General features: G+C 34.8%; 3 protein-coding genes across 5 annotated transcripts; 2 read left to right on the top strand and 1 right to left on the bottom strand.

Annotated features, from left to right (window-relative positions):
* Window positions 1-706: 706 nt before the first annotated feature.
* Window positions 707-3,903, top strand: LOC133303779 (pre-mRNA cleavage factor Im 25 kDa subunit 1). The gene is made up of 7 exons (XM_061503755.1): window positions 707-951; window positions 1,053-1,098; window positions 2,530-2,623; window positions 2,718-2,791; window positions 2,890-2,976; window positions 3,043-3,153; window positions 3,546-3,903. The coding sequence occupies exons 1-7, from the start codon at window positions 773-775 to the stop codon at window positions 3,615-3,617; spliced, it is 663 nt and encodes a 220-aa protein (XP_061359739.1). The 5' UTR covers window positions 707-772; the 3' UTR covers window positions 3,618-3,903.
* A 2,627-nt stretch (window positions 3,904-6,530) lies between these two features.
* LOC133303777 (mitogen-activated protein kinase kinase SIPKK-like) lies at window positions 6,531-19,068 on the top strand. 3 transcript variants are annotated; one of them, XM_061503753.1, is made up of 9 exons: window positions 6,531-6,778; window positions 6,871-6,955; window positions 7,750-7,884; window positions 16,264-16,488; window positions 16,600-16,782; window positions 16,887-17,116; window positions 17,920-17,965; window positions 18,053-18,184; window positions 18,953-19,068. In XM_061503753.1, the coding sequence occupies exons 1-8, from the start codon at window positions 6,702-6,704 to the stop codon at window positions 18,140-18,142; spliced, it is 1,071 nt and encodes a 356-aa protein (XP_061359737.1). In that variant the 5' UTR covers window positions 6,531-6,701; the 3' UTR covers window positions 18,143-18,184; window positions 18,953-19,068. The 3 variants fall into 3 exon arrangements, with proteins under 3 accessions (XP_061359737.1, XP_061359738.1, XP_061359736.1); XM_061503754.1 differs by lacking the exon at window positions 18,953-19,068 and adding an exon at window positions 18,287-18,629; XM_061503752.1 differs by lacking the exon at window positions 18,953-19,068 and having other exon boundaries at window positions 18,053-18,629.
* Window positions 19,069-19,248: 180 nt separating this feature from the next.
* On the bottom strand, window positions 19,249-21,642 carry LOC133303772 (protein phosphatase 2C 77-like). Its single transcript, XM_061503744.1, has 4 exons — window positions 20,792-21,642; window positions 20,176-20,520; window positions 19,974-20,079; window positions 19,249-19,771 (listed from the first exon to the last, which is right to left on the bottom strand). The coding sequence occupies exons 1-4, from the start codon at window positions 21,575-21,577 to the stop codon at window positions 19,437-19,439; spliced, it is 1,572 nt and encodes a 523-aa protein (XP_061359728.1). The 5' UTR covers window positions 21,578-21,642; the 3' UTR covers window positions 19,249-19,436.
* Between the last annotated feature and the right edge of the window lie 457 nt (window positions 21,643-22,099).

A 22,099-nucleotide genomic window follows, 5' to 3' on the forward strand; every position in this document is an offset into this window, starting at 1 on the left:
ATCTTATTTTGATAATACATATTTAATTTATCTTAAATAATATTTTTTTAATTTCAAATATATTTAAAAAATAAGATAATTTATAAATTAATTTCAGAATAAATAACTTGAAATATTTTAAACCATAAATACATTACATGAGGATATAAAATAAAAAAGACAGAAAATTTATTTTTAAAAATATTTATTTTTTAAACTACAAGGTGTCTAAGTGAAAATTTTTGTAATCACGTGGGGTTTAAGGGAAAATTTGAAACCATAGGGAGTTAAAAGACAAAATATCCCAAAACAATGGATCTAACTGATAAGTTTAAAACCTCAGGAGATTAAATGATAAATTATAAAACCACAGTGGGTGAAAATGAAGTTTTCCTTTAATTTAATTATAAATCTTAAATTTGAAAATATATAATTGTATTCAAAATTTAATAAGGAGAATTTGATAACTTTTGTCATCGACGACTAGACTAATAATCATTTAAAAAAAATAAAAATGACATATGTTGTCAATGTTAATTGGTTAAAATTAGTCTAATATAGTCCTTCATATCATAGTAAGGCGTGTGGCGTTGAGGTCCCTTGTAACGCCACGTTGGAGAAGACTCTTCCTGTGGAACCTAGACACGTTACCTACTTTCCACTCTTTTCTTCAACCTTCTTCTCCTTTTCTCTCTCTCTCTCAAGTTCAACACACTATATATATATATATGCATCAATGTATGCTTTATTAGCTTTGAATTCAGTATTTTAGATTTGAGTGGATTGGGTAGTGATGGGGGAAGAGGCGAGAGTTATTGCTGCACCAAACGCAAACAGTGGAAGCGATGATGATGAGAGTGAGAGTGTTGAATTGGACATATACCCTTTGAGTAGTTACTATTTTGGATCCAAAGATCCCATTCCCTTCAAAGATCATTCCTTAGCTGATCGTCTTCACAGGATGAAATCCAAGTTCGTTTTCTTTTTTCCCTATTTATTTTTCCAATTTACACGTCTTTCTTCTCTTCTTTTAACCCTTTTTTATTTTATTTTATTTTATTTTTGCATATTAGCTATTCTGCCCGTGGAATACGAACTTGTGTGGAAGCTGTCATAGTGGTTAGTTCTTTAGCCATTCGCTTCTTCCATCATCATTATTGTTATTTTAATATGTCCATTGTTTTATAAATTATTCGACTAATTCAGTTAGAGCACAATTGGACTGGTTATAGCGGTGGCTCTATCATTTTGAATTCGAGATTTCTAATTAAGGAAACAAAATTTTTATTATCACTTGAACTAATAATTATTGATATTTTTTTATATTATTTTGTTGGAATCGAAGGGTTGATAATGTATCTGACTTGCGTTGTTAAGAAATTTTATAATACTTTATTATTATTTTTAATAGAATGAAATATTTAATTATTAGTTTTTATAGAACAGGGACAGTGAGGATCAAATTTATACCAACCGGGTCACAGACGCTATGATAATATAAAGTTTAAATTTATTTTGATATTATATTTCTTTATCAAATCCCAGTATCCCACTCTATATAATTTGTATAGAGATGTCTGAATCAATGAACAAAAAGCTTTTTCTTAGGCCTTCTTTTAATAGATTTAGTTTTTGAAGTCACTGGTTCTTGATCATTGTAGACAGATACAAAAGATTTCTGGAATAATAACTTACTCTGTGGCAGCTTTTGCAGTGAGTGTGAATGTGGCTCTAATAGAGGTCATCTCTTACGTTTCACCAGTACTTGTAATTTTATTCAAAAACTTAATTGTTGAATTTTTTGTTTTTTATTTGTTCTTGTTTATTGTGTCAAATGTCTATGATGATATACAGAGAAATGTCTATGATGAGAAGCATTTGGCGATTCACCTGAGGGGTTCCAAGGCCACCCATTTAGTTGTTAGTTTATAAAGTTATATACGTGATTGAACTCAGAATATTGCCTTTTCTCATTCTTCTCATGATTTCATTTAGACCTTTGTCAGCTTCATATTCTATTCAGAACAACATAGATACTATAAGAACTGCCCAAGGTTGCTTTTGGGGCTACCATCTTTACATACACTGAAAATCTGAGCCTCCCCCCTTCTCCTTTTTTTTTAAAAATTCTACACATCCTTGAGTTCTTCAGATCTAGGTGCTATGAACCTGAGCTATTACAACTACAAGCTGATCATATTGTGTCCACTTGCCATCATTCTTTGTCTTCCCTGATTAGGTTGTGGGTTTAACCAGAAAAAAAGCCTAATGTTCTCTTTCAAGATCTTCTTCTATTCCCTCTTGAGGTTTATTTTCTCTTCCAAACTTCCTTTCACAGGTAAACTTATGTAATTTCCTCTTGAGGATTTAGGTCGGGTAAGGCATGGTTGACTGAACTTTTTTTGAAGTTTCTATTCATACTCTTCTTCTTAGTTATTGAGCATTTGGTTTTATCCCCAAAGTGCTTTTGATATTGTCAATCATCTATGCCTATGAGCCAAAGTTTTGCAATATGATTCTGAACTGATAATGTAACTGTTCTTGTATCAGGTTGAGTTGTTCAAACATCCACATTTGTTGCTGTTGCAAATAAAAAATTCCATCTTTAAACTTCCCGGTGGCCGTTTAAGGCCAGGCGAATCAGGTATGTAGGGAAGCTGTCAATAGTGCTGTGCAAAAAGGGATTTGGAAATATATTCATGAGTTTTTACTGAAGATTAAATTTTGTGAATTTCCAGATACTAATGGATTGAAACGTAAGCTGGCAAGGAAGCTTTCTGTTAGTGAAGATGGGTATGGGGCAGAATGGGAGGTATTAAACTTGCCTTTTTCCATTTGTCACTACAAAATTTAATGTCACTACAACCTTTCAACATTTAGAGCAGCTGAACTGTAATTTACTTGACTCAGGTGGGTGAATGCCTTGGAATGTGGTGGAGACCTGATTTTGAGATATTACAGTATCCCTTCCTGCCACCTAACATAAACCAGCCAAAGGTACATTATTCAAATGGCTTTTTTATAACAAGTTCTGATGGGAGATAACCTAGTTTCATGGTGTAGGAGTGTACGAAACTCTTCCTTATAAAGCTGCCAATGAGTCGAAAGTTCACTGTGCCAAAGAACCTGAGGTTGCTTGCAGTTCCATTATGCCAAATTCATGAAAATCACAAGGTATGGAGTATGGATTTCCAATGCTCTAGGAAAGTATCTAGGGTGTACAGATATTCCATCTTGTGAACAGACAGTATCTTTGAGCATTCTCGGGAGTATTTGAAATTAGCTTATGTGGCTGGCCTGGTGTTTATCTATTTGAGTTCATTCATGTTATTGAACAAAAACCATGCTTTTGGATAACATGGCCAAACAGAATTTTTTCAAGAATAACAATTTTCTCATCGATGTAATTATGGTTATGACTTCACATGTCAGTACTTGTTTTGTTTTCCTGAAAGCTACATATGACATTGGATGGTTGTGGGCTTTTGTGTCCTATATTTCCTATGGGATATGCTAGAGTGTTAAGTTGATGATTGGGTTGACGCCTTTACTTGTGCATTTTGCAGACATATGGGCAAATTATATCAGGGGTTCCACAGCTGCTCTCAAAATTCTCTTTCAACATGATTGAATCTTAATACCTGACTGTAACCAGATTATTATCTATAGTGAAGTGTGATCTCAATAGGCATCCAAGGCTTTTCCCCTGAGTAGCATCCGCTCCTCATTTTCTGTCTAGACAGAGATGTGTATATATCATAGTTTTCTATACAACAATGATATTGTAATGTTAAAAACAGCAATATATATCTTACTTACATGGTTAGTGTGAAAATCAAAAGCTAAAACAAGAATATTGATTTTTCCAAAATCCAGAGCATAGTTAAGTAATGAGAACTTTTGATGTACACACTGTTGGGATAAATAGATTTTGTCAAAATTTACTGATATTTTTCTCAGATATTTATAGAGATGGATTATGACAGATATCAACATCCTATTCTTATACAATTGCTAAAATCAAAGCTAAAATAAGATTATTGAGATAGGAGTTTTGTTAGTGTTCAGCAGATAATGTACTTTTGTTTACTTGTCGGTTTTCATCAGAACACACACTACTTCACAATTTCCAAATATGTTAACTACATAAACAACCAGAAAGAATTTGCTCTGTTAAAATAGGTAGTTTTCTTGTTCTTTAATCTGTGGCTTATTGTGAGTCCCGAATGAGGTGATGCGTGGAACAGTGACTATTTTGTCACTGTTTACAAAAAAAAATTAACAGTCTCTCACGTCAATAGTAAATTTTGCCAAAATATCACGTGACATATTTTGGTATAGAAATATGTGTGCAAATAATTCGTTACACAGTGTAGCAAAATATGTCATGTCAGAACCAAAAATATTACGTGTCAAACAGGAAGAATTTTGCTACACAGTGTAGCGAAATTGTCCCTGTTTGACACATGATATTTTTGGTTCTGAGCATTCTGACGTAGCATATTTCGCTACACTGTGTAACGAATTATTTGCACATATATTTCGCTACACAGTATAGCAAAATATGCCACGTGACATTTTGGCAAAATTGACTATTAGCGTGACAGTTTAGTAATTTTTTTTTGCCAACACTAACACTTTGGACACTGTTGCGTGATGCGTGGGGTTGCATCCGAGAGGGATAGATAGTTGATAGGACACAGAAAAAGGTGGCAAGTGGTATGATTGTGGGGAAACATCAAGGAAATATTGGCAAAGAAAAGGATTGAAGGGCGAGTTATCTGGATTAGAAAAGAAAGTCTATGGACTAAATTCGGAGTTGCGTGATTCCTTTTTCTAATTTTTTCCAACTACATGCTTCTTTGTAACTTTCCTTGAAGGTTCTTTATTACTACATTTCGTTATTTACTTATCCTTTGTTTTTTCCTCCTAAGTTTCCAACTACTTTCTTGTCTTATCCTTGGCGTTGCAATGAAATTTAGAAGAAAAAAAACCATTAAAAATGGTTTTTGTATAAGATTCTGCACTGGATAACAAGTCAGATTGAGGAGGAAATGTGAACTATTTTTTTTTTTTATGTGGTGTTCAAGGACCCACAAATAAATTTTTTTATACCAACCCTAATTACCTTTTTGAGGTGAGTAGGCTTCTCTGGATATTCTCACAAGCTTCGATTTTTTGAGCCGGCTATGAAACTAATCTTGAAAACGTGAGGAGTTCGAGATTAAAATCTTATGCCCTTCTCTAAAATAGTATTGGTGGGGATTGAATTAAGATTTTCTCATCACCCACTCAGCTTCCATGTATCAATTGATCGAGTTATTATCATTGGGTAATTTTTTTTTTTTTTTTGGGTGGATTATTGAATTATTTAATGACCTAACGTTTTCGTCATGCGACTCAAATTGAGTTAACTAGCTATGCATAAAATATAAGGAATTCAACGTTGAAGACTTGAAATATATAAAGTATAACAATATTTTAATTATTGGACAAAGCTTTACGTGTGAGAACTAAATATGATTTATATTTGTGTCACTAACGAGAGAACTAAAAAAGTAGAATACTTACTCTTCTTGGAAATGTCACTTGGGTGACTTCTCTTGTATTAAGAAAACCAACTAAACCTAATACATTGGCAGTTGCATTAAGTAATGCAATAGGCTGCTACTATCTATAAACAATAAAAAAGCAACAACATTCTCTATGATCTTAAAAAAATTCTATCTTATGTTCGAAAATAAATAAATATCATATTCAATTCTATATATTGTTATTGTTACAATTGCATATTCTCACAAATATTAATAATAAAATAACTTCAATATGATTTTTTTAAAGGTTACGAGAATAATAACTTTTTGCTAACATTTAAAATGGTGGGATTCACCACTTAAAAAAAATTGACTCAATTTTTAATGTATTTGCAGAAGATGTATATTTTCTCTTAGAAAAACATAACCCTTTTTTAAAACCATTTATTTAGTGCGCGCATATAATCACATAACACATGTATATGCACAAATATTTGAGTAATTCTGAATGTACAAAAAGTATAATAACTATTGTCTAATGAATTTCTAACTAACTTTAATTTTTTTTCTTTTACTCTAATAAGTTGTTTCCACACCTTTATTAATTAATCCAGTACTTAATTAATAACATGATTTTAATCATTAGTACTTTCAATAAGATTCAAACCTATACCCCAAGTTAAATTAGCCTAGTGTGACTTAGGCTAACAATCGAGCACATCTTCGGTATATATTTAAGCCATATAACAATAAGATTTATATTTTTCCCCCTTGCAAAAAAAAAAAAAAACACACACACACACTAGCTTTTAAAAATATTAAGGTAAGGAATACATGAAAGTTTGCTCTTTATATGTAGTTAATAGTATTTGCAATTGCACGTGAGAACAGAAGAAAGTAAAAAGTTTGAAAAGTCTACAGAAGTCTCCATCTTCAACCGTTTTTGCTCCTTTTTTCTCCTCTGCGTCAATGAAGACTCTTCTTTCCAACCTTACGCAAATAAAGTTTTAGTACCATGATCCTCCAAAATATAAAAAGCTTTCGTTTTCTAACTTAAATACTATAGAATATAATCATGTTAGTCACATAAATATTTTGATTATATTCAGATATAATCTTACAATAAAGTTTTTCTTGCTTTACAACCTGCAGAGCTTGGGTTGGGAACCCAATTAGGATCCCATAATCATGAAGAAAAGATGCTTAGGCCCCAGTGTCAAAGTCAATGTTCCTGCATCTGATCAGGCTTCTTTTATCAAGTTCCTGTGAGTCTTTTTTTTTGTGTGTGTGTGTGAATGTGATTGTTTTGTGTTTGGTTTTGGATGATTGGAATTGTGTGTATGTGGTTTTATGGTAGGACTCAAAGTGGGTTGTTTAAAGATGGTAACCTGCTTGTCGATAGGGATGGAGTTCGAATTCTCTCTGAGAGTGAAGTGGAAGCTGTAGTAACATGTTTCTCTCAACTTTTATGTTTTGCACTTGTTTCTTTCTTTGTTTTGAATTATATATCCAATTGGGTTGCTCAATTATTTCTTATTTGGTCTTTTTAATCTTATCAAATGCCTACTGTGGTAAGAAGGGATTTCTGAATTTTCTGTTTGTTTTCATTATTTTGAGGTTTCCAGACCAAAATGGAGCACTGTTTATTTCAAAAGAAAAAGACTTTTTATAAGATGGATTGTTCGGTATTTTCCCTTTATAGTAAGATATTCATTTTTCTTAAAAGACCAGTATAAGGATGACCCTTACCCCGATCATTATTAGTTGGGGTTTAATGAAGAGTGATTTTTTTAGTAAGATATTCATTGGAATATTTGGATCTTATATTGTTAATGAATTTAATTTCTAGTTTGATTTTTCCTCTTATCTGCAAGCTAATGAATTAAAAGATTGTGTTCAGGAGACATCATCCACTTCATGAACTTAAATGGAGGATAAGCTGCAAGCTGCGTTTTGAATGATGCTATCCTAGACAATGTTATATTCACAATTTCCCATATAGCATTTGAATTTAAATAACTTGATTTAAAGCTTTTCATGTTAAACTCCATACATTTATAGCTGTAATCAGTTGTAACACCCAACCATTGTGGTTTTTGGTACAATGATGGCATGGAGGTTTGGATATAGAACTTCCAGCATATTTTTATTTGGTACTATACTTTTGATAACAGATCACATGCTGGCTGAATTCTGATAATTTGTTATTTGAGTTTAATATTTGTGCTATTTTCAGCAACCCCCAATTAGGCCACTAGACAACCAGCTAAGTTTGGCAGACATTGATACAATAAAAGTGATTGGAAAGGGAAATGGGGGGATAGTGCAATTGGTGCAACACAAATGGACTAATCAGTTTTTTGCATTGAAGGTATGCTTGCTGCATACATACCTTGCTTTGAGTTTGCATCTTCTGCTTCTTTCTTTTTTCTGTACTGGCATGTTAACTTACATTGCATACTTTCAAAGGTAATGTCATTTTCGTTCTACATTAAATTCATTTCATTGGGAACTTGGATATTTTCAAGTAGTTTAGTTTTTGTGATATTTAATTTTTTTTTTTGCACGCAATCAGAGTGTAGGTCAAGGAACATAATGTTAGAGATATAAAATCATTAATGGAGGCTCACCCAACAGCTTAAACTTTTAGGTTAAATTGGTTCGTTACATGGTATCAGACCTCCAATGTTCTAGGTTCGATCCTTGCCGCCCCCATTTTCTTTGTGGAATTTCTTAGCATAGGTAGGCTGGGCTTGATGCGTTATCCACCTTTCAAGCCAATGGGTTCTCTTGTGAGTGGGCATGTTAGAAATATACAAAACCATTAATGTAATCTCACCTAACAACTTAAACTTTTGGGTTGAATTGGTTCTTTACAATCTCAATTAGCATTTAATGAGTGAATTACTTAATCTCATAAGAGTAGATTCATTTCGTTCAACTATGTTGTTAGTTATGTAAGTTTTGTTGTAGTTGGTTTCTTGTCCACTATGTCAGAACTTCATCTTCTCTTCTTCATCTAACAATAGGAATTTTAATTTCATTGAACATAAATGATAGAGATGATGTGGAACTCTTCCTTAGGCACTTTTATAATTTAATCAATCATTCAACAGGACAAAATTAGAAGACTAACAATCATTGGTTCAATGGGTAAGTAACTTTTTTTCCTTAACCAGATATCGTGAGTTCGAGCCCTAATAATAGAAAAAATGGTCTTGGGAAAGTCGCCCCCAAGAATGGGAACAATAATGCTCAAACCGAACTAGTCGGGTAATCGATGAACTGATGATATATATATATATATATATATATATATATATATATATATATCATTTTTGTAGTCATAATTTCTTATTGGTTATTCATTGTATGTGTTGCGATAACAACAAGTATACCAGTCATACAAGTAATAAAGAAATGAGTAGGATATTGTTCCCACGAAGATTAACCTATCAATCACTAATTTGACTACGCGATCAAAGTTGGATCGACCTTAAGGGTTTTTGTGAACATGATTAAATTATAAAAACTGAAATTAAAATAACCTACAACTATCAAGATCAAGAATAAAAAATTAAGATCGCAAACAGTAATTCAGAGTAAAAATCAATAATGCAAACGTAGCTAGGGTTTCGATTTCCCTAATGTCTTCCTGATGAATCTATCCTTTCCTATAATTAATATTCAACTTATGTTATTGAGAATTCTTTCAAGATTAATCAAAACTCAACCCCTTGGTGTTTCAATCCTTTACCCTATAAGAAATCCTAATTCCTTAGTGATCTCTCATAGGGCAAGCATTAAGAACAGGAATTAACAGTCATAAATTTCACAAGTCTATCCCTAGATTATACAAAACTTAGCAATTAATCAATCGGAATCCTACACCAACATCCTTATTGTCATGCAAGATTCTAGTGTTCATTCAAGATTGGCAAAACCCTAAACAAAACTATGAATTAAAAATAGATTAATTGCATAACATAACGTTGAATATCAGATTACAAGAAAGGAAAAGATAGCATTAGCAATCCATAGGTTCCATCTAACCCTAACTACAAAAAAGAAACTAGCCTAACGGAGTCATAGAAATTAAAACAGAATAAGAAAAGAGATGAGAAATCATAGAGAAAACTTGATCAATTGGTATCCACGGCGAAACTTTGCTTGTTCTTCCTCCTTTTCCTCCAAGGATGCTGCTCTTCTGCCTCCAAAGTCGTCCTAAGTCGTGCAAAAGTGAATCCCAATGCCCTATTTCGTCCCCTTTTTATAAAAAGGATCCATGGGCTTTTTTTACGAGTTGCTCGATGTGTTTGCTCGTTGAAGCAAGCAAACCAGCGAGCAGAAGGCTAAAAATACATCACTGCTCGCTAGGTTGCTCGCTGAAGCAAGCAAGCTAGCAAGGATGAGGTAGCAAAAATATGGTTTTGTATTTTAGGCATAACTTGATCTATACTCGTTCGATTGATGTGATATTGGTCTTGTTGGAAAGATAAAAAAAGATCTACAACTTCTATAGAGAACACAAGATCCAAATACGTCATCTTCTATAATAAAAATTGGCCGAAAGACAGTTTCAGGGAGATTTTCACCAAATCATTGCTCCTCATTTATCGCTTTAAGTCATTCTAGCTTACCCATTGTTCCAATGCTCTGATTTAACAATTTAAAACTGAAATCAATATATTTTTGAGTTGGAATCATATCAAACATGAAAAATCCAAAGTCTTTTGCATTTGATAATATATACTATGTTTTTGACCATATTTATCATTATTTAGCATACTTTTGGTCTTAAAAGCATGATATATTTGACACTTAACAAATCATTCCTAGATTTACTCATTTGCTGTCCCCAGCAATACATTAGTTCAAGAACATAGGAAATGCGAAAGTATAGATCTTTGTGCTCAATGAATCATCAATAAAAGAATCAGGCAGTGACTCAATGCATCAATGGTCAAACTTAACAATGACAACAAAACTATAAGAACAAGCATCCAATTAAGTAGTTTCCAAAAGCAAGCATAGAACCTCAACAAGAGATTTATCAATCAAGCATAGATAACTAAATCTAAACACACCCTTCGCTGGAATTATCAATTCACTCATCACTCAAGTGTCTAAGGGGTAAGTGTTTCACCCATACCTTTACTGAATCAATACTACCATAGGCTTGGTCATATTCTCACTCTCCACAGTTAAGTACCATGCATAGAAGATTAAGAAGTCTTTATTCAGGATGTAATGAGGTCTGGCTAATAGGAAGATATATAAGGAGTAATGTAGCTAAAGAACTGGAAAGCAGACAAAGCAAGGCATAAGCACATTTAAATTTTTAGCTCACCCTTCTTTTCTTACTTTCTTCCTCCTTTTGCTACATCTTATTTAACCTTAATTTTTTTTCTTTTTTTTTCAATGCTTTTATTGCACATAATTTAAAGGGGCAACGCAATTTTTTTTATTCACCATTTTCCCACCTTTGTTTTTACTCCACATTATTTGACCACTTTTCACCACCAAACAACACATGATAGAATACTTATGCTCACACCTTATCATGATAAATCTGCATTCCAATCCTAATACAGGTGGAGATGTGTGTGAAGTGGCTAATCAAGACAACTGGTTATTCACAAAGAAATAGGTCTAGGCTCAAAGCGGTTAAACAAAGGATAACATAATGGGTGGCATTTTGGCTAAGTAGCTAAAACAAGAAAAAATGCCTCAATTATTTCAACAGTGCACATCATCAACCATCTCAAGGAGAAACAAAACAAGCTCTAGAGTATTTTTAACAGTGAAGTGCACACCAAAAATAAATTTACTGTTTAGGCTCAAAACCTTATGGTTATGGGTGCACGATTCAGCTAACTATCCTCTCTCTCAATCACTCAAAACTGTAATCCTAATATTCCTGCTAACTCTTATACTTACTTAATCAGTCCTTATTCATCAAAAATCAAAACAAGTATGCAAGTCATCACACTATGAATCAAAACCACTGACTAATTCCTCTATCGACTCTCCATTGAAACAATCCTAACTCATAACAGCAAATAAATCACAAAGAAAGAAGGAAAAATGCAAAGAAAGGTTGACAGAAAATTTCCTAAAAAATTTGAATTTAGCGCTCAACGACTCTTATGAATCGCTACTATGTGGTGATGCGCCCTCATTCCCAGATTTAGGAATTTGCTGTCCTCAACAATCATAAGTTGAAGCGGACAAAAATTGAAAAGTAATAACTGAACCTCCCATGCCTATGTGCCTCCTCCACTATTGAATGTTCCTCTCGCAGTGCCTGCAAATCCTATGAGTCATGATCAACAAAGAATGCTGGAAAACAAAAGCAAAACAAAAGTAAAAACAAATCAAAAGCAGAAATTCGTGAGGTTGCCTCCCAACAAGCGCTTGTTTAACGTCACAAGCTTGACGTGGCAGCTTGTGTTTATGGTGACTTATAGCTCGAGCTAAGTGATGACATCATCCTTTTGCTTAAGAAGTACACTTCGCCATAGTGGTGCTCATATGCATGTGAATAGGAAGAAGAGGCCTCAGGATCTAAGAACTTGGTTTTTACATGCTTCCCTTTGCTTCTTGGCTATTTTATCTTCACCTTCGACTTGCAACTCTCAAATGGCTGATGATCCTTCTTGTCGTCTTCTTCAGCCTTTTTCTCATCAATGAAGAAAATCACCTCTGGCTGAGGCGGTGGAGTTTCTTTTTTATAGACCTTGAGGATAGTTTTTTCTCTTTCACCCTTAAGTTCAGCTCGCCCTTCAGCACATCAATCAGCGCTACTCAGGTTGCTAAGAAGAGTCTACCAAAAATCATTGGAACAAAAGCATTTTCCTCTATATCTCGGATAACAAAGTCTATCTGGATGATGAACTTGTCCACCATAACAAGTATATCCTCTATAACTCTATAAGCTTGCTTAGAGAAGCTGTAAGCTAGTTGTAAGATCATCCTAGTTGGCTTTACCTCGGTGATCCCCAGCTTCTTCATCATATATAATGGCACGACGTTGATGCTGGCACTGAGATCACATATGACCCTCTTTATTGTCGCCAAACCAATCGTGCTAGGAATACTGAAGCTCCTCGAGTCCTTTAACTTTGGAGGCAACTTTTTCTGCATAATTGCGCTACACTCCTCAGTCAAGATTATGGGTCCTTCTGCTGTGAGTTTTCGCTTCTTTGACAGAATCTCCTTCAAGAACTTAGCATATGAAGCATTTGCTCCAAAGCTTCCGCAAAGGGGATATTGACTTGTGGTTTCTTGAACATGTCCAGAAATTTAGAATACTACTTCTTCTTCTCCTATTTGTTGATCCTCTGCGGATAGGGAGTTTTAGCATACGGAGAGGTCTCAAGTAACTTCCTTTTCTGCTCCATAGAATCTTTCTTTACATTGCTTCTTGAGGTGTCAACTTTTTTATTCAGCTCTCCACCAATAATAATAACATCTTCCACCGCTTATTCTTCCTTTTCATCAACTGGTTTCTCATTCTCAAAATCATTGTCATTGCTCTGTGCAGCTACAGGCTTCTCAACAGGTTGAATTACTAACCCGCTCCTTGTAGTAATGGCATTGCAATGCTCCCTAGGAGTAAAAATCGTATCACTAGGGAAGGTTCTAAGAGTCTTCTCAGCTAATTGCCTGGCAAGGTGACCAATCTGATTCTCCAGTAGTTAGAGCCAACTTCTTTAAGGCTTTCTCCAAATCAGAAGGAGAGGTAGGTTGTGCTGGCTGAATATTCAGGTTTGCTGGCTCTGGTGTGGGCTTGCAGGAGAATGTTGGATGATTCCTCCAGCCAGGATTATAAGTATTGATGTAGGGGTTATTCTCCTTCCTCTGGTTGTACCAAATCGAGTTCACCTGGACTTGGTCTATCACAACTGTCACATCGCAAGTGTTACTAGGATGAGGTCTGTCACATGTGTCACAAATCACCAAAAACTGGGCATTGATGGTTAAGATATGAGATTGAGTAAGAAGCTTTGTAAGCGTCTCCAACTTCTGATCCATCTTTTCCTGCTTGGCTAGCATCGTATCATACCTATCCAAATGCATAATGCCTCTCTTGGGCTATGCTGGAGTGACCTCATTATCTTTAGAAGCCATCTTCTCTATCAACTCCAAAGCTCTGGTAGGTGTAATCTTTGCCATACTTCCTCTAGTAGCGACATTAAGTAGCTCCCTGTAGGTTGCTAAAATTTCTATGTAGAAGATGAGCATATTATCTCAATTGGACAACACATATTGTGGGCATCTCCTAATCAAATCTTCGGATCTTCCCTATCCAACACATAAAGACTCTCCCTCTAGCTGTTTGAAGTTGTCAATCTGTTCTTTCAGCTCGAAAAATCTAGAAAGTTGGAAGAACTTCTTTTGAAACTTGACAACAAGGTTATCCCACGAAGTGACATTGCTAGAGGGTTGCAAATCCAGCCAATTCCTTGCCTGTCCCTTCAGAGAGAATGGAAATAATGTCAGACGGATTGCTTCAGGCGTTACCTCGTCGACTTTAATCAGATCACACATCTGGAAGAAAGTCGTGATTTGCTGATTTGGATCTTCTGACGGGCTCCCCTCAAATTGATTGTGCTGAATCAGGTTCAGGAAGGAAGCCTTGATCTTGAAATTATTAGCCTGGATTTGTAGCCTCACAATACTTGCAACCGGATATAAGAAATTGAGGTTCAAATATTGACTCATCAACTCCTCGGGAGGATTTGGTTGATTTTCAGCCATATTTTACTCCTCAACAAGACTAGAACTAGATGTTTCTTGTAACCTCCTTATGGAGGTACGCTTCCTATTAGTCCTCTAAAGTCTCCCTAACTATGGTTCATACTGTAAGGCATGGGGTCAATAGTGTCTTATAGCTGCATAAACCAAAGAAACTAAGAAAATTGGGTCTAACTCCACTAAAAAAAATAAAATTAAGAAAAGATCCAATCTATGATGTAATAGATACTATTAATGTTGATAGCGCTTAATCCTCAGCAACGACGCCAAAAACTTGTTGCGATCATGTCAAGTATACCAATCGTACAAGTAATAAAGAGATGAGTAGGATATCGTTCCCACGAAGATTGACCTATCAATCACTACGTTTACTACACAATCAAAGTTGGATTAACCTTAAGGGATTTTGTGAATATGATTAAATTATAAAACTGAAATTAAAACAACTTACAACTATCAAGATCAAGAATCAAGATTGCAAACGGTAATTCGGAGTAAAAATCAATATTGAAAACGTAGCTAAGGTTTCAATTTCCCCAATGTCTTCCTAATGAATCTACCCTTTCCTATAACTAATATTAAACTTATGTTATTGATATTCTTTCAAGATTAACCAAAACTCAATCCCTTGGTGTCTTAATCCTTTACCCTATTAAATATCTTAATTTCTTAGTGTTCTCTCATAGGTCAAGCATTAAGAACAAGAATTAACAGTCATAGATTTCGCAAGTCTATCCCTAGATCATACAAAACCCAACAATTAATCAACCAGAATCCTATACCAACATCCCTATTGTCATTCAAGATTCTAGTGTTCATTCAAGATTGGCCAAATCCTAAACAAAACTAAGAATTAAAAATAGATTAATTGCATAACATAAACATTGAATATGTGATTACAAGAAAAGAAAAGATAGCATTAGAAATCCATAGGTTCCATCTAATCCTAACTTTAAAAAGGAAACTAGCCTAACATAGTCATAGAAATTTAAACATAATACGAAAATAAATGAGAATTCATAGAGGAAACTTGATCAATCAGTATCCATGGCGAAGCCTTGCTTGTTCTTCCTCCTCCTCCAAAGATGCTGCCTTTCTGGATCCAAAGTCGTCCTAAGCCGTGCAAAAGTGAATCCCAATACCCTATTTCGTCCCATTTTTATAAAAAAAAGGGATCAATAGGCCATTTTTACGAGTTGCTCGCTGAAACGAGAAAACCAGCGAGCTGAAAGGCTGAAAATACATCACTGCTCGCTAAGTTGCTCGCTGAAGTGAGCAAGCTAGCGAGGATGAGGTAACAAAAACATGGTTTTGTATTTTGGGTATAACTTAATCTATACTCGTCCGATTGATGTGATCTTGGTCTCATTGCAAAGATAAAAAAAAATCTACAACTTCTATGTAGAACACAATATCCAAATACGCCAAAGTCTTTTGCATAATAAAAATTGGCCGAAAGACAGCTTCAGAGAGATTTTCATTGCTCCTCATTTATTGCTTTAAGTCCTTCTAGTTTACCCATTGCTCCAATGCTCTGATTTAACAATTTAAACCAGAAACCAATATCTTTTTAAGTCAGAATCATATCAAACATGAAAACTCCAAAGTTTTTTGCATTTGATAATATATACTATGTCTTTGACCGTATTTATCATTATTTGGCATACTTTTGGTCCTAAAGGATGATATATTTGACACTTAACAGTATACATTTACTAGTATTTGGAATTAGAGCAATTACAGGGTAATAAGTCCCATGTTGGTTCTTCCTCCTGCTTTTAGCGTTTTGAATTTTCAGTTATTTCTATATGGTGTAGTGTCGTTTAACATTAACAATATGGTTTTTATTAGCTTGAAAGTTTTCTGCATTGTTTCATTATCTTAATCTAGGTACTTGTACTAATGAATTAGCTTCCGCTTATCTAGTATGTTATGTACTCCCATTCCACTTTGTTCTTTTCTCACTTATGATGTATTCTCCACAATTCAGGAAATTCAAGTGAATATTGAGGAGTCCATACTCAAGCATATAGCACAAGAGCTAAAAATAAATCAATCAGCACTGTGTCCTTATGTTGTTATCTGCTACCAGTCGTTCTATCACAATGGTGTCATATCAATCATCTTAGAGTACATGGATGGAGGATCCTTAGAAGATCTTTTGAACAAAGTTAAGACAATTCCAGAGCCATATCTTTCTGCCATCTGTAAGCAGGTTAGGAATAAGATATTGTACTTGAGCCTTACACCTATAATTCTTTTCTCTGTGCGCCTAACTAGACTTAAATCACTTGATCCCTTTCTTGTTTTTAATTCTTTCATGTAGGTGCTGAAGGGTTTAATGTATCTTCACCATGAAAAACATATTATCCATAGGGACTTAAAACCTTCAAATCTGCTTATAAATCATAGAGGGGAGGTAAAGATTACTGACTTTGGTGTTAGTGCAATCATGGAAACTACTTCTGGTCAAGCACATACTTTCATTGGCACATACAACTACATGTCTGTGAGTAAAAATATGCTGAGTATCTTTATCATGTTTTTCTCTGACCAACTAGATGTGCCACCATTGCTTGGAATACAACTTATCCAATTGTGATCATTTAACAGCCAGAGAGAATCAATGGAATCCAGCATGGCTACAACTACAAAAGTGATATATGGAGCTTGGGACTGATCCTGCTTAGGTGTGCTACGGGGCTGTTTCCTTATACACCACCAGATCAAAGTGAAGGGTGGGAAAGTATTTTCCAGCTTATTGAAGCCATTGTTGAAAAACCTCCCCCCAGTGCTCCATCTGATCAATTTTCTCCAGAATTTTGCTCATTTATCTCAGCATGGTAAATATTATGCTTTAGTAACCTAGTTTTGTGGTCTCAAGAATCTTGATCCACCAAAAGAAAATGGAAAGATAGATAGAGAGCACAAGGGAGGAAAACACTTATAAATAACCCTTGCAGTTTCTTCATCCTGAAATTAGTTGGGATACTAGAGGAGAATACAATTCTAAAGTAGAATGAGTATGTAACCAAAACAAATAGTAAAAATGTAAAACACATGCACTACCTAACTGAGTGTTAAGCCTTATATTCGTATTTTATTTTAAGATATCTTCTATAATTTGAGGATGAGTCTTGGAGTAGTGCTAAGGTTGCTCTTGTGACCGGAAAGTCAGAGGTCTTTTTGCAAAAATACAAGAATAAAACTGCGTATAATCAACCTCCACTTGCAAGTTGGGAGCCTTGAGTACCAAGTTATATATATATATATATATATATATATAGAGATAGGATCCTTTGACACCAGTGTCAAATTTGAAGTTTGACACCTCACCTGAGAGTCGTTAGATCAAAAAAGATCAACGACTTTGATTTGTAAGCACGTGACACCATTGATCTTTTTTGATCTAACGGCTCTCAGGTGAGGTGTCAAACTTCAAATTTGACACTGGTGTCAAAGGATCCTACCTCATATATATATATATATATATATATATAGTATAATTTCATGGGACTCCATCTATGTTTAAAAATTTTAAAAGCTAGCACATTCAATCACTATTCAATAGACTATTTTGTCATAAATTTATGTCACTGCATTTTATGAGGCTTATGATCCTCCTTGTTCAATTTTCTATGCTTAGTTTACAGAAAAATCCAAGGGATAGACTATCAGCTCCGAACCTTTTGGTATGCACAAATCTTATCTATGAGTATGCCATGTAAAATAGACTAAATAGTCGTTCTTACAGTTTTTATCTATAACTTAAATTCCAGAGGCATCCTTTTATCAACATGTACGAGGACTTGGATGTGGATCTTTCAGCTTACTTCTCCAATGCAGGATCTACACTTGCAACCATATAAAACATAGCATGTTCCAATCCCGGACTTTATTCAAAATCAAAGGTAAAAGGTTATTCTAATTTGAGCTATGTACCACTTCACTAGGTATTCTTGAATGCAGATAATACACAAACAAAATGTGTTGATCTTTCACGAACAGCACAGGATTGTTGCTTTTATATTGAGGGAGTGGTTTGTTAAGTGTAAACTCTTAACAATACAGATGCTCATGTCAGTTTTGATGCTCAGAAATTATATGACTGAATTCTAAGTTTCTATTGAAACGATCCTTTGTGCTGAAAGATTGTATTAGGCTGTGTTTTGTCCAAGAGTAGTGGGTTTATATTGGATCTCATGTTTTCTCCTAAATATCTAATGATGAGATATCTTTGAGATTACTTATCACTCTACACAATAGAGACGGCGTTTGCTAAAAAAGTGGTGTGTGTACAGTGACAGCATAATAATAAGGGAGATAGATTCGTCCATATTTGTAGGCTTTACCTCTTATTTATAGAGTTTATATGGGGATAGTAGAATTCTGGGCCTTTAATAGTCTGTAGACCCAATATATCATTGTATTGCTGGTATAATAGGATGTCATTAATAAGAGGATTCTCTTCTGATTTGCATGAGTATCTTATTGCCCTTTATTGAAGGGCCTTCAAGTTTATGAGTCTTGTATAGATCCATTAACAGGCTGCATGAGATTGAAATATCCTTCTAAAGCCAATATCGTCCATTTATAGATATCATCTAAGTTACAAGTAATTGTGGGATCTGCTCGTTTGCAACCTTCCAATTTTCCAGTTATGATTCCTTTCTTTGTAGAGTCAACAGTTGCATATGGCTAGAATTTTCATAATGGAGCCAAAGAAACCAGCAGCTACTAAAATTATGTCAAAGAATCTGTATTTTGTGGTTGATGATTGAAGTTGAAGAATTTTTTGAGAGACTCTTATATGATTGGCAGTTCATGAAGAATTTTATAGATGAAAATTAAGTATCAGGGCACTATCAACAAAATGTTTGAAATATTATGACTGCAACAAAAGTACCACTAAGGACCTATGTTTATTTTTATTATTTTTAAACTAATAATCTGATTCAAGAATGGTTTTTTGATTATTTGAGTAGCCAACTTTAAAATTATACATCATTTAAAAAAGAATATAACTTTCTGAATTGGGTACAAATTTGAGTAATTTTATTAAACATAACTTAGCCCAGTTGAAAAACTAGTGGGCTAAATATGCCAGTGACTGAAAAATACTTGTAAAACAATAGTATGTCTTTAAATATTTCAAATGATGTTTTATGCTTTTTTCTTTAATTTTCTTTGAGCCTTCAAGTCTATAACAATAACAGAAATATTATCTTTGCTTCCTCTTTGGAGCGCAAGTTTAGAAAGATACTCAGCAGCAGAGTGAGCAGCAGGATCAACTCCATGGCCTTGTTGTCTTGAATCGTTGTTGCCATTCTTCTTATGCCAAAGAAGGATTCGCTTTCGTGCAATGTCACATGCTTCTTCATTTGTCATGACATCCCATAAACCATCACTGGCTAGAATAAGGCACTCATCATTTTTCTCTCGATGGACACACTTCACTTCTGGGTCAGGAATTATCCATGGTTTCAAGTATCTATCACCTATTGGTGGATGAGAAGAAAAAATTGATGATAAATATTAAGAGATGATGTTATATCAAGAGAAAAAGTTTAAATAGTCATTGCATCCTATGTAGATTTGTATACAAATTTTTGGATGTGGTATTGCTAAATCTAATGATGCAAAATTGAGCATCAATTTTTGCACCATTGGTACTCAAAAACAATGCAACAAATCACATACCTATGGATCTTGACACTGCCAAAACACCTAGAACTCGGTAGCCATTCCATTGTATGACCCTTCCTCCTGCAGCTTCTATCCTTTCCCACTCGTCCTCTCTATTTGGCTGCATACATGAAATGAAGTTTCTTCTATCAGATAACTTGAGCTTCTAACTAAAATTCCACCAAACAAATTCCGAAACTATAAACAAATGCATTACTTTGTGATCAGAAGACAATGGCAATGCTTCTTTTCCACGACACAAGACTGCTCTTGAATCTCCACAATTTGCAACTATTATGTGAGTTTGACTCAAAATGGCAACCACTGCAGTGGAGCCAACAGGTTCAATACTTGATTCAGTTCCATCATCACTCTTGCTTCCACCATTACCTGCATGAACTCCTCCAACCGCATCATCTACTTTATGAAAGCAATTGGAGAATGCTTTTTTCCAATGGTCCTCCCAGTTGCCTCTCCCATTGTTTTCAGCCAGACTTGATTCTACAGCTTCTATCTCCTCAATCAACACTGAATGAAGATGTTCCCGGCAGTAATTGGCAACCTATAAAAACATCAGCCTCTGAATGGATCAACTTCAACGATACTGTTAGAAATATAATATAAAAAAACTCATTCATATGCTATCATCCAATAACTTAAACTTTTGGAAGAGTTGGTTCATGACATGGTATCAGAGTCTTTGTGACCAACGATCAAGTAGTCTAGAGTTCAATCATTGCCGCTTCATTCTTCACCCAATGAGTTAAGTTTTTGGGAGAGTTGTTTCATAACAAATACAATAAATTACATGCAGTAAGGATTTTATGACATACCTGACAGCCCCCATGTCCATCATAGACTCCAAAAAGGTGGATTGGTGAGTATTTTGTGTTTTCATTATCATGGTCATCCATTAGCATCTGTGAAGGGACTTGAAAAAGTTGAGGCTTAATAGCAATAGCATCTTCCATCTCCTGTCTCCTTCCACAAACTGATGAAAAACCCCAAAGAGGGGTACCACTCAATTCCAAGCTAATCTGGCAGCTTGTTGTGCATGTTTGCTTCTCTAGCATCTCATAAAATGCAGCAAATGGTTTTGGTTCAGACCCATCTGATCCACTTCCATTTTCACTCTCAAGTTTCATTGAAACAGAAACCATGTTCTGCACTGGCTCTAGCTCTGCATGTGGCTCAGTCAAACAGGACTTACCATGGATATTATCATCAACCTTGATGGTAATTGGTGAGTTTATTTCAGAACAAGTAGTCCTCAAAGTAGCAAATTTGTCCCTACAAGGACTGCTTTTTTCAGATTGAGAGATTTGGTCATTATGTATACACTGAAAATCCTTAGCTAACATGAATTCATCTTCCTTTCTAGCCTGGTTATGGCTTTCAGTCAGGACACAATTATTCTTAACTTCAATAACCATTTCTGAGACAAGTGAAGCTCCATCCTGATTCCTATTTACCACTTTAGATGGTGTAATTTGGTGTTGTGGACTAATATTTGTGTGGTTTTCACTTCCAACAGAGTAGGATTGACAACCTTCAATTGCAGGATTTAATATTAATGTTGCTGCTGTATTTGCCATAAGCTTTAGACCAGTTATATCCATGTGGGTCTTCACTGCTGATTCCTTTTGTATTAAATTCCCAAGTGTAAATGGCACTGCAACCGTCGAAGTTATTTCCTCCATAGGTTTTCTTTGTATCAATAGCCTTATCCTCTAGAATCCTCTAAGTGCTAACCTTCCTTAACCCTCTTTTCTATGACATGGAGTTCAATTGGTATATAAGCACCAAGAAGACTTCCAAGGCAAGAAATTAAAAGATTTTTGAACTCATTACTGATAATATTATAAACCCCACATTAGTTGTTCATATAATCAACGTGGGACTCCAAGTCTCGTATCTTGCAAATGGGTCCTAACACTCCACCACGCTCCGCAGCCTTGGCACCCACTCGAGTTGGTTTTGTGCTAGTCTTTTTACTAGACCCGGACGAACACTGCAATACCAACATCATCAGCTGCACAGCTCGATTACAACTGAAGACATAATAGAAGACTCTGATATCATTTGATAAGAACCTTAAGATATACTACTCCAAAAACTAACTTAAAGAGTTAGAGTAGCTA

Source organism: Gastrolobium bilobum, unplaced genomic scaffold (genome assembly GCF_033153095.1).
Source record: "Gastrolobium bilobum isolate Gb01-03AN ecotype WA unplaced genomic scaffold, APGP_CSIRO_Gbil_v1 utg8466, whole genome shotgun sequence".
In the NCBI taxonomy this organism is placed as follows: domain Eukaryota; kingdom Viridiplantae; phylum Streptophyta; class Magnoliopsida; order Fabales; family Fabaceae; genus Gastrolobium; species Gastrolobium bilobum.